At 25.3% G+C, this 18,572-nt stretch overlaps 1 protein-coding gene, 1 long non-coding RNA gene and 1 pseudogene across 2 annotated transcripts; 1 reads left to right on the top strand and 2 right to left on the bottom strand.

The window, feature by feature from the left end:
- The first annotated feature begins 3,670 nt into the window (after window positions 1-3,670).
- On the top strand, window positions 3,671-5,269 carry LOC132927824 (inhibitor of growth protein 4-like). The gene is made up of 6 exons (XM_060992415.1): window positions 3,671-3,875; window positions 3,932-4,170; window positions 4,233-4,341; window positions 4,417-4,521; window positions 4,592-4,830; window positions 5,008-5,269. The coding sequence occupies exons 1-6, from the start codon at window positions 3,839-3,841 to the stop codon at window positions 5,107-5,109; spliced, it is 831 nt and encodes a 276-aa protein (XP_060848398.1). The 5' UTR covers window positions 3,671-3,838; the 3' UTR covers window positions 5,110-5,269.
- A 119-nt stretch (window positions 5,270-5,388) lies between these two features.
- On the bottom strand, window positions 5,389-6,885 carry LOC132927823 (beta-1,3-galactosyltransferase 6-like; annotated as a pseudogene).
- Window positions 6,886-9,139: 2,254 nt separating this feature from the next.
- LOC132926315 (uncharacterized) lies at window positions 9,140-11,613 on the bottom strand. The gene is made up of 4 exons (XR_009661408.1): window positions 11,447-11,613; window positions 11,254-11,382; window positions 10,009-10,138; window positions 9,140-9,284 (listed from the first exon to the last, which is right to left on the bottom strand). It is a non-coding gene; the product is annotated as an uncharacterized LOC132926315 (long non-coding RNA).
- Window positions 11,614-18,572: the final 6,959 nt, after the last annotated feature.

The following is an 18,572-nucleotide window of genomic DNA, read 5'->3' as shown; positions in this document are numbered from 1 at the left end:
TAGAAAATATTTGAAAGAATCTTACAGTTGAAACATGAATTAAATTGATACAAATGTATAAATGCAAAAAGATATGAAATATAATCATATAATAGATGATAAGAAACATTCATTATGATAAGCAATCAAATATTATAAAAATCTACCAGCTGTTTTGTTGAATTTGAAGGTAAAATAATTGTAACTTTAAAATACACTCATAGGAAAATATAAAATTGATTTTTTGCAATATAGTATGACATTACTATTCTTCAGAAATAATTCTGATTTGAACATAATAATATGAAATTATTTTTGAATAAAATCACCGTAAAACATCTATTGAATCTTGACAATTTAAATTAAATCACTTTGGGATGTGGTTAAATTAAAACCTATTAATGAAATAAATATAGTAAATAATATTAAAAGATTTTTACAGCTAAGGCAAGTGTTATGAATGAAAATTTCAAACTAAAGGTGTTTCCCAATCCTTTATTCAGAATTTTAACAAATTTCAATTGTTACACTACTATTAATTTACTATCAATTACATTCAATAGCCATTTAACGTACATTGCATAAAACCTATATAATTATCAGTATCTTCTAGTTGATTTTCAACGTAGGTTGATGATATTTTCTCAAGTGGTATGAATGCGTAGTCATGTCTCAGCAAGCCTTGAGTGATCTGCTGTATTGCCATCTAAAAAAAAGTAGTCGATTAAATATGTATAATGATTGGAGAAACAATTATTATGATAGATAATAAAAGATAGTACAAATCTACTAGCATGTTTTGTCGAATTTGAATATAAAATAAGTGTAACTAAAGAAGACACTTGTAGAAAAACTTAAAATTGATTCTTTTCAATATGAAATACATATGAATTTTTATAATTGTCTAAATTATCATATAAAAACACGTATTATAGTGTTTATGAAGTATAAGCTTAAATGAAATTAATGAAAGTAACAAAAATATTTTAAAATACTTTATTGAGGTCATGTATAAATATGATACATATTTATAATTGTTATCTATATACATATAATTAACCTAGGCGTTTGCGTGTCAGAAACGACAGAAGCGTATAGTTTGGAAGTTTTGAATCTACTATAGTTCAGTCTTTTTTATTTTGATAAACTCTTAATCTTACATGGGCCATAAACATTCAACTATAAATTTAATTTAATGGTCGGTTTTACTGGTGTTAGTTTTTGTTATTTTTAGATTTCGACAATCGTTGGTTTTTTTTATTTTATTTTAGGCACTATCTATTTTTTGTATTTTTTTGATAGGTATTCTTTTTGAAAAAAACATTTTTTTTTATCAATCACTAACCAAAAGTAAATTATTAATATAAATTAATAAGATTTTCTTTATATGGCATACCGCCTAAAGACGTGTGTGAGAGATAAGCCCCTACAAGTATTTCATTGGGAAAAATTATGGAAATTGATAAACGGTCCAAAAATTATTGGCCTTCCCCAATGTAAAAACATAAAATTAAAATTAAACGAAATATATTTTAGATATATAAAAATATAAAATAATCATATTACAAAAAGTAACAAACTATTATTTTATACTTGTCTTTTTCTTGCTTTTTGATGGGCAAATGTGTTAATAGTATCATTGAAATCTATTTTTTCAACCATTTCTGCTTCAATGCTACATATTGCTATTGCATTCAGTCTTTCCTCCTTCATGGTTGACCTCAAATAGGATTTTACCATTTTAAGTACAGAAAAAGCTCTTTCGCCTGAGCTGTTTGAAACTGCTGTACTAAGGTACATACGCATAACTATTTCTAAATTTGGAAACATACACTCTAATTGATCGCATTGATTATTACTATTTAAAATGTCCGATATTATTTAAATAAAAATAACATCAGGATAGTATTGTGCTTATTGTCAATAATTATTTTACAGATTGTACAATTTTTCTAGTTTAAAAAAAAAATATAAGGATAGTAAGTAGTGCCCGTGCCCCTAAATCCGTGGTTGTGTAGGCTGAAGCATACACTGCTTACGCCTTAATCCGGGCCTGGGTATACTTGTTGAAAAAACATTTCTTTTTAATCAATTACTAACCAAACGTAAATTATTAATATAAATTAATAAGATTTCCTTTATATGGCATACCGCCTAATGACGAGTGTGAGAGATAAGCCCCCTACAAGTATTTCATTGGGAAAAATTATGGAAAATGATAAACGGTCCAAAAATTATTGGCCTTCCCCTTGTAGAAATATTTTAGCTACTTGCCTGCTCATTAGGTATACGGTACACCACCGTCTCATTTGGACACAAATTAATTTGTTTTATTACAGAATGACATGTCAAACATTTAAAATAGCCTAAAATAAGAAGGTATAAAATAAATAGTTAACGACAATAAAATTCATGTACGAAATACGAATAATACTATAATAGAGATTACATCGCGCGCAGACTGAGTAGGTACCTATAGTTATTTCGTAAAAGCATGCAAATAAGTGCTAGCTAGTACACGATGAAAATAAAAAAATCATTTTATAAACAACCAGCTAAAAACGATCAACTATTGAATACCTACCAATAAAATCGTATTATTGCAACATATAAGGTACCAGCCACTAAACATATTAATAGGTAAGTTTATGTATAATATTTCTAGGTCTTAAATGGTCAATATTTCTTTTTTTTAATTAATAATATATTTACGCATTTATATTTATTTGTGTGTGTGTGTGTGTGTGTGTGTGTTACGGTAAATGATATTATATCGGAAATTAACGTTATTTACCTACGAATGAGGGAATTATCGTTATTTTCTTGTGAAGACTAAGAATGATAGTATAAACTTATATCCCAATATTCCACCCCAGAACCAATTCTAAATTACGCCACCGGGAATATGGTTTTATTAAATACAATTACACACGCCAAGAAATAGCTGTTTACGAAGAAAATCTATTAGACATGGACAATGTGATAAAATTAGCTGATGGTAGACTACAGTTGACACTGAGGTCTGAGAGAAGCAGCTAGTAATTATTCGGTTGCGGGCCCTTGAAGGTACCAGCGTTGCTATTGCAAGACTGGTTATAATAATAAGCATTGTGCTTGCCGTGGGGCTGAACAATTATGTAATAGTAAATATCATGGCAGTATAACTTGTAAAAATAAATAAAAAATAATAATGCATTTTTTCTCTTTTTAAAAATACAATAGGTACATGATTTTTTCAAATTGTAGTACCTACTACCTACTTGAGATTCACTTGCATATCTGATGATCTATAACAACAAATACCTGTGTAATTAATCATTAACGTGATTATCCGGTTTATAACGATAATCACTTGTGTATTTGGTAAATAACGTTAATAACCTGTGAATAATGTTAATTTTCATTTAACATCATTTACCGTAACATATATATATATATATATATAATTTTATTTAATTGGGTATTTGGGTATAAAGTATAAACCGTCTAAATAAATAAAATATAAATGTCGTTTGACTCGACTAATAATTGGCTTATTTGAAAATTAGAAATGTTTGAAATGTTGTATTCGTACAGTGTTGCCAAACTTGACATATTTATTTGTATGTTTATTGTTTATACGATCATCGGGCTGTTACATATCATTGTTATATCAAAATGGTGTGATTCACGTCTTATTCACTAAAAATATTATCAAAAATATAAACAGAAGAAATTTATATTTTATAAGGCACTTTCTGTAAAAGTTGATCAAACATATAAAATTCCCGTTTGTTTTTGTATACAAGTGTACAAGTATAAGTATACTTATACTTATTTTTTCTTCAATAATTCTCAGCCGAATCATAAAATAATAAAAATGACTTCTGCTCTTAACTTGGAACACTATCTGAACAGTAAGTTTTTGTTCGATTTTGCATTTAAACGATGTACTATCAGAGTTATATTTTAGATTTAGAGAATCTTCCTGTTGAGTTACAACGAAACTTCACTCTGATGCGAGATCTTGACTCCAGAGTTCAAGAATTGATGCGCAACGTTGACAAACTGACAGACGATTATATGTCAAATTCCAAGGGATACACAGCAGATAAAAAACGCGAAATGATGACCAGCATACAACGTCAGTTTGACAAAGCAAAAGAATACAGTGATGATAAAGTTCAATTGGCTATACAAACTTATGAAATGGTATATTGATTTTGAATTATTAACATTACCGTAAAAATGTTCTATTCCATTGTATCGTACAGGTAGATAAACATATTAGAGAATTTGATTCAGATTTAGCACGCTTTGGAGCTGAAATTCAAGACAGAGCCATTAGTGCTACAAGAAATATAGAAGAAAATTCACAAAAACGTAGGTGTTCTGCATTATATCATATTATAATTCCAATAATGTATTTGGTCATTTCTTTATGTGTATTGCTTCCAGGAGAATGTAAAAAGATTAAAGACAAAGAAATTAAAAAGAAGAGTGCATCGAGTGAAGAAGAAACAGCTCCAAAAAAAACATCTAAAATGAAACAACTGAAAAAAGGTTTGTGTACAACAAATTTTAGTCATATTTAAGTTGATTTCTTTGTATAATAATTACCAACATTTTTCAGGAGTTACAATAGCAACAAGTGCAGCACCTAGTAAAACACCTTTAATTAATGTTGTCACTAATCCAACAAACCCTACAAATAGTGTAACCAGCGTTACAGTAGAAACTAGTTCCCTTACTGGTGCCGGAGTTGCACACTCGACTGAAGTATTAGATATGCCTGTTGATCCAAATGAACCAACGTATTGTTTATGCAACCAAGTTTCTTATGGTGAAATGATTGGCTGTGATAATCCAGATGTAAAAATTTTAATTTTAATTTATTAATTATTTATGTATTTATTGTTTTTATTTTATATAACAATTTATTAAATACTTAAACCATTGAAAAAATAATAACAATCTTAATTTTTATTGTAAATATTGTTTCATTTTTTTTTATCATATTTTATTAACTGTGTACTTTTATTATTTTAGTGTCCTATTGAATGGTTCCACTTTGCATGTGTCAAATTAACTACCAAGCCTAAAGGAAAATGGTTCTGTCTTAAATGTATAACAGACAGGAAGAAAAAATAACACATATTAAAAATGATACGTTTTTTTATTTTATTTATACATACATATAATGTATAATGTTATGTTAATTTTCTTACGGCATAAGAACAAACGATTGTAATTTGTAATATTGTCATGAATTGAAAACATAATAAGAATAAAATTGAATTTCTATATAAAATTGGTGTTGTTAATATATATATATTTTTTTTTTTATTCAAAACTGAAAACAAACTACAATGTTCAAATGTATTATATTAATAATTACACCAGTCTTTTTATGTTGAAAAATGTATTTATGGAATTAAATACAAATTTCTAACAACATTTAGATGGCATCACTGACCAGTTATATTTGTAGGAAGCCATATTTTTTAACTCTATCACTTAGTTTTCCAGTCTGAATAATGTTTGACCAGTGCAGTCTCATCATTTCAGGACTACGTTTATGTGTTACTAAATAATCATTTTGACATAAGCGACTATACCATTGTGTGTCAAATCGCCGGTCATGTTTTCTAGTAATATTTAATGGACTTACCAAAGCGCCAACCAAAACATCTTCACTAGCAAAGAAACTGAAAAATAAAAAAGACAACAAGAATTAGAATAGTTAATCTATAATTTTAATAAAACCGTTATAATTGGTAAGCTATTACATAATGAATTTGCTAAACTTTATATCAATATTTTCTCTTATTACTTTATATTATGCTACTATGATCAACTTACCTTAGGTAATCTCAATTCTTCAAAATTTAGATGATAAGATCTTTGGATAAAACATAGCCTCCTCCCAAAGCATACAGTAAATATCTATCACATGCTATTCAATCAGTTTGTTTAAATTAACCTCTTATTTTTAATGTTTGCATTACCATCAAAATATCCCCAGTAGAACCTTTTTTTAGGCTTATGTTCTACATCATTGACAATTAATAACACATTGTCAAAAGAATCGTCATCACATTTTAACAGATAATCAAAGTTTATATGATATATACACCAGAAAATGATGCTATTATTTTATGAGTGAGAAGGTTATACTCATTCTTTTCAATAAGTCTTCATGAACTAGCTTTTCAACATTTAAAGATTTGTCTTTTGATACAAAAAAAAGTATTTTAAAGTCTCCTTTTGTTTGAGCTCGTGTTTCACATATAGCATCTTTACGATAAACATTTTTTACCGCAGATAAGACAAGTAAAAGCAACTTAATTCTAAAATACATTTGGAGAAATGTTTTCAAAACAAACAACGTTAATATGTATCCTAGAATGAATGAAAAACTTGACAGGAAATAGTATGTAAGGCGTTTTTTATGCAGTAACATTTGTTTCTAAGTAATGCCCACTTAAAATATTTAATTAAAATCAAAAAATATTCAAAATATTAAATAACAAAACATTAAAAAAAATAAAAATGAGGTGTTTCATAACATTGAGTGTTTGACATAAAAATTAAGGGACCAAAAATAATTAATTAAAAGTATGTAAGAGTAATTAACAAATTATGAGCAATGAGCATTGAGCACTGTGAAAAGTGTGAAATGAATATTAAATGGATGGAAAAATTTAAATCTATTCTACCATCATGGTAGGTAGTAGGTACTATCTAAATGTAATATCTACGAATGTCGAATACTTCCTTGTTTATCTACATTTGAATGCTCGCTATGCTCGAGAAATGTCAAAATGTATTTATCACTGTTGTGATAACAGTCTTCTTTAGTATCATTGTGTTTTTTTGTTTAAACATTGAACGCAAAAAGTTTTTCTAGTAGAAAATATGTTCCCATCTTCGTCAACCAACTTAAAAAGAGGTTTTGTTCAATATAGTATGACATTACTATTCATCAAAAATAATTCTGATTTGAACATAATAATATCAAATTATAATTGAATAAAATCACGGTAAACATTTATCGAAACTTGACAATTTAAATTAAATCACTTTGGGTTATGGATAAATTTAAACCTATTAATACAATAAATGTAGGAACTAATATCAAAAGAATTTTATAGCTAGGGCTAGTTTTATGAATGAAAATTACAAGCTAAAGATGTTATCCTTTATTCAGATTTGTAACAAATATCAATTGTTACACTACTCTTAATTAACTATCAATTACATTCGATAACCATTACACGTACATTGCATAAAACAATTAATATTATCAGTATCTTCTAGTCCATTTTACATGTAGGATATTGATACTTTCCGAAGTGGTAGAAATGTGAATTCATGTCTCACCATGCATCGAGTGATCTATGTACTGCCATCTGAAAATATTTAGTCAGTTAAATTTATAAAATGGTTGGAGGATAAAATGTCACTACTACACACCATAAGGTGAACGAAAATCTTTTTATGACAACTAGTGTTTGGTAACCATTGAATAATTCAGAAATTAAAACAATCATAAAAAACTAAGAGACCAACTACATTCTTAATAGAAAATATTTGAAAGAATCTTACAATTGAAACATGAATTAAAATACAAATGTATAAATGCAAAAAGATATGAAATATAATCATATAATAGATGATTAGAAACATTAATTATGATAAGCAATCAAATATTATAAAAATCTACCAGCTGTTTTGTTGAATTTGAAGGTAAAATAATTGTAACTTTAAAATACACTCATAGGAAAATATAATATTGATTTTTTGCAATATAGTATGACATTACTATTCTTCAGAAATAATTCTGATTTGAACATAATAATATGAAATTATTTTTGAATAAAATCACCGTAAAACATCTATTGAATCTTGACAATTTAAATTAAATCACTTTGGGATGTGATTAAATTAAAACCTATTAATGAAATAAATATAGTAAATAATATTAAAAGATTTTTACAGCTAAGGCAAGTGTTATGAATGAAAATTTCAAGCTAAAGGTGTTTCCCAATCCTTTATTCAGAATTTTAACAAATTTCAATTGTTACACTACTATTAATTTACTATCAATTACATACAATAGCCATTTCACATACATTGCATAAAACCTATATAATTATCAGTATCTTCTAGTTGATTTTCAACGTAGGTTGATGATTTTTTCTCAAGTGGTATGAATGCGTAGTCATGTCTCAGCAAGCCTTGAGTGATCTGCTGTATTGCCATCTAAAAAAAAGTAGTCGATTAAATATGTATAATGATTAGAGAAACAATAATTATGATAAATAATAAATGATTGTACAAATCTACCAGAATGTTTTGTCGAATATGAATATAAAATAAGTGTAACTAAAGAAGACACTTGTAGAAAAACTTAAAATTGATTCTTTTCAATATGAAATACATATGAATTTTTATAATTGTCTAAATTATCATATAAAAACACGTATTATAGTGTTTATGAAATATAAGCTTAAATGAAATTAATGAAAGTTAATAATAGAAAATTAGAATATCTTTCTTAATCTAATGGTCTGAGTTTGATGACATTAACATTAGAATTGAGTTTATTATAAGCAGTTAAAACTATGAATTTTTATATTTGTCTAAATTATCATATAAAAACACGTTTTATAGTGTTTATGAAGTATAAGCTTAAATGAAATTAATGAAAGTTAATAATAGAAAATTAGAATATCTTTCTTAATCTAATGGTCTGAGTTTGATGTAACTAACATGAGAATTGAGTGATCTCTATGCGATTAAAAATATGAATTTGTAATAATTGTCTAAATTATCATATAAATACACGTTTCATAGTGTTTATGAAGTATAAGCTTAAATGAAATTAATGAAAGTTAATAATAGAAAATTAGAATATCTTTCTTAATCTAATGGTCTGAGTTTGATGACATTAACATTAGAATTGAGTTTATTATAAGCAGTTAAAACTATGAATTTTTATATTTGTCTAAATTATCATATAAATACACGTTTTTAGTGTTTATGAAGTATAAGCTTAAATGAAATTAATGAAAGTTAGTAATACAAAATTTGAATTTCTTTCTTCATGTAATTGTCAGAATTTCTCGGCATTAACTTATTGTCACACAACTCTTAATTAACTATCAATTACAGTCGATAACCATTACACGTACATTGTATACAACCATTAATATTTTCAGTAACTTCTAGTCCATTTTACATGTAGGATATTGATACTTTCCGAAGTGGTAGAAATGTGAATTCATGTCTCACCATGCATCGAGTGATCTATGTACTGCCATCTGAAAATATTTAGTCTGTTAAATTTATAAAATGGTTGGAGGATAAAATGTCACTACTACACACCATAAGGTGAACGAAAATCTTTTTATGACATCTACTGTTTGGTAACCATTGAATAATTCAGAAATTAAAACAATCAAACAAAAACTAAGAGACCAACTACATTCTTAATAGAAAATATTTGAAAGAATCTTACAGATGAAACATGAATTAAAATACAAATGTATAAATGCAAAAAGATATGAAATATAATCATATAATAGATGATAAGAAACATTATTTATGATAAGCAATCAAATATTATAAAAATCTACCAGCTGTTTTGTTGAATTTGAAGGTAAAATAATTGTAACTTTAAAATACACTCATAGGAAAATATAAAATTGATTTTTTGCAATATAGTATGAAATTACTATTCTTCAGAAATAATTCTGATTTGAACATAATAATATGAAATTATTTTTGAATAAAATCACCGTAAAACATCTATTGAATCTTGACAATTTAAATTAAATCACTTTGGGATGTGGTTAAATTAAAACCTATTAATGAAATAAATATAGTAAATAATATTAAAAGATTTTTACAGCTAAGGCAAGTGTTATGAATGAAAATTTCAAGCTAAAGGTGTTTCCCAATCCTTTATTCAGATTTTTAACAAATTTCAATTGTTACACTACTATTAAATTACTATCAATTACATTCAATAGCCATTTCACGTACATTGCATAAAACCTATATAATTATCAGTATCTTCTAGTTAATTTTCAACGTAGGATGATGATATTTTCCCAAGTGGTATGAATGCGTAGTCATGTCTCAGCAAGCCTTGAGTGATCTGCTGTATTTCCATCTAAAAAAAAGTAGTCGATTAAATATGTATAATGATTGGAGAAACAATAATTATGATAAATAATAAATGATTGTACAAATCTACCAGAATGTTTTGTCGAATTTGAATATAAAATAAGTGTAACTAAAGAAGACACTAGTAGAAAAACTTAAAATTGATTCTTTTCAATATGAAATACATATGAATTTTTATAATTGTCTAAATTATCATATAAAAACACGTATTATAGTGTTTATGAAGTATAAGCTTAAATGAAATTAATGAAAGTTAATAATAGAAAATTAGAATATCTTTCTTAATCTAATGGTCTGAGTTTGATGACATTAACATTAGAATTGAGTTTATTATAAGCAGTTAAAACTATGAATTTTTATATTTATCTAAATTATCATATAAAAACACGTATTATAGTGTTTATGAAGTATAAGCTTAAATGAAATTAATGAAAGTTAATAATAGAAAATTAGAATATCTTTCTTAATCTAATGGTCTGAGTTTGATGTAACTAACATGAGAATTGAGTGATCTCTATGCGATTAAAAATATGAATTTGTAATAATTGTCTAAATTATCATATAAATACACGTTTCATAGTGTTTATGAAGTATAAGCTTAAATGAAATTAATGAAAGTTAATAATAGAAAATTAGAATATCTTTCTTAATCTAATGGTCTGAGTTTGATGACATTAACATTAGAATTGAGTTTATTATAAGCAGTTAAAACTATGAATTTTTATATTTGTCTAAATTATCATATAAAAACACGTTTTTTAGTGTTTATGAAGTATAAGCTTAAATGAAATTAATGAAAGTTAATAATAGAAAATTAGAATATCTTTCTTAATCTAATGGTCTGAGTTTGATGACATTAACATTAGAATTGAGTTTATTATAAGCAGATAAAACTATGAATTTTTATATTTGTCTAAATTATCATATAAATACACGTTTTATAGTGTTTATGAAGTATAAGCTTAAGTGAAATTAATGAAAGTTAGTAATACAAAATTTGAATTTCTTTCTTCATGTAATTGTCAGAATTTCTCGGCATTAACTTATTGTCACACTACTCTTAATTGACTATCAATTACAGTTGATAACCATTACACGTACATTGTATAAAACCATTAATATTTTCAGTATCTTCTAATCAATTTTACATGTAGGATATTGATACTTTCCGAAGTGGTAGAAATGTGAATTCATGTCTCACTATGCATCGAGTGATCTATGTACTGCCATCTGAAAAAATTTAGTCAGTTAAATTTATAAAATGGTTGGAGGATAAAATGTCACTACTACACACCATAAGTTGAACGAAAATCTTTTTATGACAACTAGTGTTTGATAACCATTGAATAATTCAGAAATTAAAACAATCAAACAAAAACTAAGAGACCAACTACATTCTTAATAGAAAATATTTGAAAGAATCTTACAGTTGAAACATGAATTAAATTGATACAAATGTATAAATGCAAAAAGATATGAAATATAATCATATAATAGATGATAAGAAACATTCATTATGATAAGCAATCAAATATTATAAAAATCTACCAGCTGTTTTGTTGAATTTGAAGGTAAAATAATTGTAACATTAAAATACACTCATAGGAAAATATAAAATTGATTTTTTGAAATATAGTATGACATTACTATTCTTCAGAAATAATTCTGATTTGAACATAATAATATGAAATTATATTTGAATAAAATCACCGTAAAACATCTATTGAATCTTGACAATTTAAATTAAATCACTTTGGGATGTGGTTAAATTAAAACCTATTAATGAAATAAATATAGTAAATAATATCAAAAGATTTTTACAGCTAAGGCAAGTGTTATGAATGAAAATTTCAAACTAAAGGTGTTTCCCAATCCTTTATTCAGAATTTTAACAAATTTCAATTGTTCCACTACTATTAATTTACTATCAATTACATTCAATAGCCATTTAACGTACATTGCATAAAACCTATATAATTATCAGTATCTTCTAGTTAATTTTCAACGTAGGATGATGATATTTTCCCAAGTGGTATGAATGCGTAGTCATGTCTCAGCAAGCCTTGAGTGATCTGCTGTATTGCCATCTAAAAAAAAGTAGTCGATTAAATATGTATAATGATTGGAGAAACAATTATTATGATAGATAATAAAAGATAGTACAAATCTACCTGCATGTTTTGTCGAATTTGAATATAAAATAAGTGTAACTAAAGAAGACACTTGTAGAAAAACTTAAAATTGATTCTTTTCAATATGAAATACATATGAATTTTTATAATTGTCTAAATTATCATATAAAAACACGTATTATAGTGTTTATGAAGTATAAGCTTAAATGAAATTAATGAAAGTTAATAATAGAAAATTAGAATATCTTTCTTAATCTAATGGTCTGAGTTTGATGACATTAACATTAGAATTGAGTTTATTATAAGCAGATAAAACTATGAATTTTTATATTTGTCTAAATTATCATATAAATACACGTTTTATAGTGTTTATGAAGTATAAGCTTAAGTGAAATTAATGAAAGTTAGTAATACAAAATTTGAATTTCTTTCTTCATGTAATTGTCAGAATTTCTCGGCATTAACTTATTGTCACACTACTCTTAATTGACTATCAATTACAGTTGATAACCATTACACGTACATTGTATAAAACCATTAATATTTTCAGTATCTTCTAATCAATTTTACATGTAGGATATTGATACTTTCCGAAGTGGTAGAAATGTGAATTCATGTCTCACTATGCATCGAGTGATCTATGTACTGCCATCTGAAAAAATTTAGTCAGTTAAATTTATAAAATGGTTGGAGGATAAAATGTCACTACTACACACCATAAGTTGAACGAAAATCTTTTTATGACAACTAGTGTTTGATAACCATTGAATAATTCAGAAATTAAAACAATCAAACAAAAACTAAGAGACCAACTACATTCTTAATAGAAAATATTTGAAAGAATCTTACAGTTGAAACATGAATTAAATTGATACAAATGTATAAATGCAAAAAGATATGAAATATAATCATATAATAGATGATAAGAAACATTCATTATGATAAGCAATCAAATATTATAAAAATCTACCAGCTGTTTTGTTGAATTTGAAGGTAAAATAATTGTAACATTAAAATACACTCATAGGAAAATATAAAATTGATTTTTTGAAATATAGTATGACATTACTATTCTTCAGAAATAATTCTGATTTGAACATAATAATATGAAATTATATTTGAATAAAATCACCGTAAAACATCTATTGAATCTTGACAATTTAAATTAAATCACTTTGGGATGTGGTTAAATTAAAACCTATTAATGAAATAAATATAGTAAATAATATCAAAAGATTTTTACAGCTAAGGCAAGTGTTATGAATGAAAATTTCAAACTAAAGGTGTTTCCCAATCCTTTATTCAGAATTTTAACAAATTTCAATTGTTACACTACTATTAATTTACTATCAATTACATTCAATAGCCATTTAACGTACATTGCATAAAACCTATATAATTATCAGTATCTTCTAGTTAATTTTCAACGTAGGATGATGATATTTTCCCAAGTGGTATGAATGCGTAGTCATGTCTCAGCAAGCCTTGAGTGATCTGCTGTATTGCCATCTAAAAAAAAGTAGTCGATTAAATATGTATAATGATTGGAGAAACAATTATTATGATAGATAATAAAAGATAGTACAAATCTACCTGCATGTTTTGTCGAATTTGAATATAAAATAAGTGTAACTAAAGAAGACACTTGTAGAAAAACTTAAAATTGATTCTTTTCAATATGAAATACATATGAATTTTTATAATTGTCTAAATTATCATATAAAAACACGTATTATAGTGTTTATGAAGTATAAGCTTAAATGAAATTAATGAAAGTTAATAATAGAAAATTAGAATATCTTTCTTAATCTAATGGTCTGAGTTTGATGACATTAACATTAGAATTGAGTTTATTATAAGCAGTTAAAACTATGAATTTTTATATTTATCTAAATTATCATATAAAAACACGTATTATAGTGTTTATGAAGTATAAGCTTAAATGAAATTAATGAAAGTTAATAATAGAAAATTAGAATATCTTTCTTAATCTAATGGTCTGAGTTTGATGTAACTAACATGAGAATTGAGTGATCTCTATGCGATTAAAAATATGAATTTGTAATAATTGTCTAAATTATCATATAAATACACGTTTCATAGTGTTTATGAAGTATAAGCTTAAATGAAATTAATGAAAGTTAATAATAGAAAATTAGAATATCTTTCTTAATCTAATGGTCTGAGTTTGATGACATTAACATTAGAATTGAGTTTATTATAAGCAGTTAAAACTATGAATTTTTATATTTGTCTAAATTATCATATAAAAACACGTTTTTTAGTGTTTATGAAGTATAAGCTTAAATGAAATTAATGAAAGTTAATAATAGAAAATTAGAATATCTTTCTTAATCTAATGGTCTGAGTTTGATGACATTAACATTAGAATTGAGTTTATTATAAGCAGATAAAACTATGAATTTTTATATTTGTCTAAATTATCATATAAATACACGTTTTATAGTGTTTATGAAGTATAAGCTTAAGTGAAATTAATGAAAGTTAGTAATACAAAATTTGAATTTCTTTCTTCATGTAATTGTCAGAATTTCTCGGCATTAACTTATTGTCACACTACTCTTAATTGACTATCAATTACAGTTGATTACCATTACACGTACATTGTATAAAACCATTAATATTTTCAGTATCTTCTAATCAATTTTACATGTAGGATATTGATACTTTCCGAAGTGGTAGAAATGTGAATTCATGTCTCACTATGCATCGAGTGATCTATGTACTGCCATCTGAAAAAATTTAGTCAGTTAAATTTATAAAATGGTTGGAGGATAAAATGTCACTACTACACACCATAAGTTGAACGAAAATCTTTTTATGACAACTAGTGTTTGATAACCATTGAATAATTCAGAAATTAAAACAATCAAACAAAAACTAAGAGACCAACTACATTCTTAATAGAAAATATTTGAAAGAATCTTACAGTTGAAACATGAATTAAATTGATACAAATGTATAAATGCAAAAAGATATGAAATATAATCATATAATAGATGATAAGAAACATTCATTATGATAAGCAATCAAATATTATAAAAATCTACCAGCTGTTTTGTTGAATTTGAAGGTAAAATAATTGTAACATTAAAATACACTCATAGGAAAATATAAAATTGATTTTTTGAAATATAGTATGACATTACTATTCTTCAGAAATAATTCTGATTTGAACATAATAATATGAAATTATATTTGAATAAAATCACCGTAAAACATCTATTGAATCTTGACAATTTAAATTAAATCACTTTGGGATGTGGTTAAATTAAAACCTATTAATGAAATAAATATAGTAAATAATATCAAAAGATTTTTACAGCTAAGGCAAATGTTATGAATGAAAATTTCATGCTAAAGGTGTTTCCCAATCCTTTATTCAGATTTTTAACAAATTTCAATTGATACACTACTATTAAATTACTATCAATTACATTCAATAGCCATTTCACGTACATTGCATAAAACCTATATAATTATCAGTATCTTCTAGTTAATTTTCAACGTAGGATGATGATATTTTCCCAAGTGGTATGAATGCGTAGTCATGTCTCAGCAAGCCTTGAGTGATCTGCTGTATTGCCATCTAAAAAAAAGTAGTCGATTAAATATGTATAATGATTGGAGAAACAATTATTATGATAGATAATAAAAGATAGTACAAATCTACTAGCATGTTTTGTCGAATTTGAATATAAAATAAGTGTAACTAAAGAAGACACTTGTAGAAAAACTTAAAATTGATTCTTTTCAATATGAAATACATATGAATTTTTATAATTGTCTAAATTATCATATAAAAACACGTATTATAGTGTTTATGAAGTATAAGCTTAAATGAAATTAATGAAAGTTAATAATAGAAAATTAGAATATCTTTCTTAATCTAATGGTCTGAGTTTGATGACATTAACATTAGAATTGAGTTTATTATAAGCAGTTAAAACTATGAATTTTTATATTTATCTAAATTATCATATAAAAACACGTATTATAGTGTTTATGAAGTATAAGCTTAAATGAAATTAATGAAAGTTAATAATAGAAAATTAGAATATCTTTCTTAATCTAATGGTCTGAGTTTGATGTAACTAACATGAGAATTGAGTGATCTCTATGCGATTAAAAATATGAATTTGTAATAATTGTCTAAATTATCATATAAATACACGTTTCATAGTGTTTATGAAGTATAAGCTTAAATGAAATTAATGAAAGTTAATAATAGAAAATTAGAATATCTTTCTTAATCTAATGGTCTGAGTTTGATGACATTAACATTAGAATTGAGTTTATTATAAGCAGTTAAAACTATGAATTTTTATATTTGTCTAAATTATCATATAAAAACACGTTTTTTAGTGTTTATGAAGTATAAGCTTAAATGAAATTAATGAAAGTTAATAATAGAAAATTAGAATATCTTTCTTAATCTAATGGTCTGAGTTTGATGACATTAACATTAGAATTGAGTTTATTATAAGCAGATAAAACTATGAATTTTTATATTTGTCTAAATTATCATATAAATACACGTTTTATAGTGTTTATGAAGTATAAGCTTAAGTGAAATTAATGAAAGTTAGTAATACAAAATTTGAATTTCTTTCTTCATGTAATTGTCAGAATTTCTCGGCATTAACTTATTGTCACACTACTCTTAATTGACTATCAATTACAGTTGATAACCATTACACGTACATTGTATAAAACCATTAATATTTTCAGTATCTTCTAATCAATTTTACATGTAGGATATTGATACTTTCCGAAGTGGTAGAAATGTGAATTCATGTCTCACTATGCATCGAGTGATCTATGTACTGCCATCTGAAAAAATTTAGTCAGTTAAATTTATAAAATGGTTGGAGGATAAAATGTCACTACTACACACCATAAGTTGAACGAAAATCTTTTTATGACAACTAGTGTTTGATAACCATTGAATAATTCAGAAATTAAAACAATCAAACAAAAACTAAGAGACCAACTACATTCTTAATAGAAAATATTTGAAAGAATCTTACAGTTGAAACATGAATTAAATTGATACAAATGTATAAATGCAAAAAGATATGAAATATAATCATATAATAGATGATAAGAAACATTCATTATGATAAGCAATCAAATATTATAAAAATCTACCAGCTGTTTTGTTGAATTTGAAGGTAAAATAATTGTAACATTAAAATACACTCATAGGAAAATATAAAATTGATTTTTTGAAATATAGTATGACATTACTATTCTTCAGAAATAATTCTGATTTGAACATAATAATATGAAATTATATTTGAATAAAATCACCGTAAAACATCTATTGAATCTTGACAATTTAAATTAAATCACTTTGGGATGTGGTTAAATTAAAACCTATTAATGAAATAAATATAGTAAATAATATCAAAAGATTTTTACAGCTAAGGCAAATGTTATGAATGAAAATTTCATGCTAAAGGTGTTTCCCAATCCTTTATTCAGATTTTTAACAAATTTCAATTGATACACTACTATTAAATTACTATCAATTACATTCAATAGCCATTTCACGTACATTGCATAAAACCTATATAATTATCAGTATCTTCTAGTTAATTTTCAACGTAGGATGATGATATTTTCCCAAGTGGTATGAATGCGTAGTCATGTCTCAGCAAGCCTTGAGTGATCTGCTGTATTGCCATCTAAAAAAAAGTAGTCGATTAAATATGTATAATGATTGGAGAAACAATTATTATGATAGATAATAAAAGATAGTACAAATCTACTAGCATGTTTTGTCGAATTTGAATATAAAATAAGTGTAACTAAAGAAGACACTTGTAGAAAAACTTAAAATTGATTCTTTTCAATATGAAATACATATGAATTTTTATAATTGTCTAAATTATCATATAAAAACACGTATTATAGTGTTTATGAAGTATAAGCTTAAATGAAATTAATGAAAGTAACAAAAATATTTAAAAATACTTTATTGAGGTCATGTATAAGTATGATACATATTTATAATTTTTACCTATATACATATAATTAACTTAGGCTTTTGGGTGTCAGAAACGACAGAAGCGTATAGTTTGGAAGTTTTGAATCTACTATAGTTCAGTCTTTTTTATTTTGATAAACTCTTAATCTTACATGGGCCATAAACATTCAACTATAAATTTAATTTAATGGTCGGTTTTACTGGTGTTAGTTTTTGTTATTTTTCGATTTCGATAATCGTTGGGTTTTTTATTTTATTTTAGGCACTATCTATTT

This window comes from Rhopalosiphum padi, chromosome 3 (assembly GCF_020882245.1).
Source record: "Rhopalosiphum padi isolate XX-2018 chromosome 3, ASM2088224v1, whole genome shotgun sequence".
NCBI lineage: Eukaryota > Metazoa > Arthropoda > Insecta > Hemiptera > Aphididae > Rhopalosiphum > Rhopalosiphum padi.
This window is presented reverse-complemented; position numbering and strand designations above follow the sequence as displayed.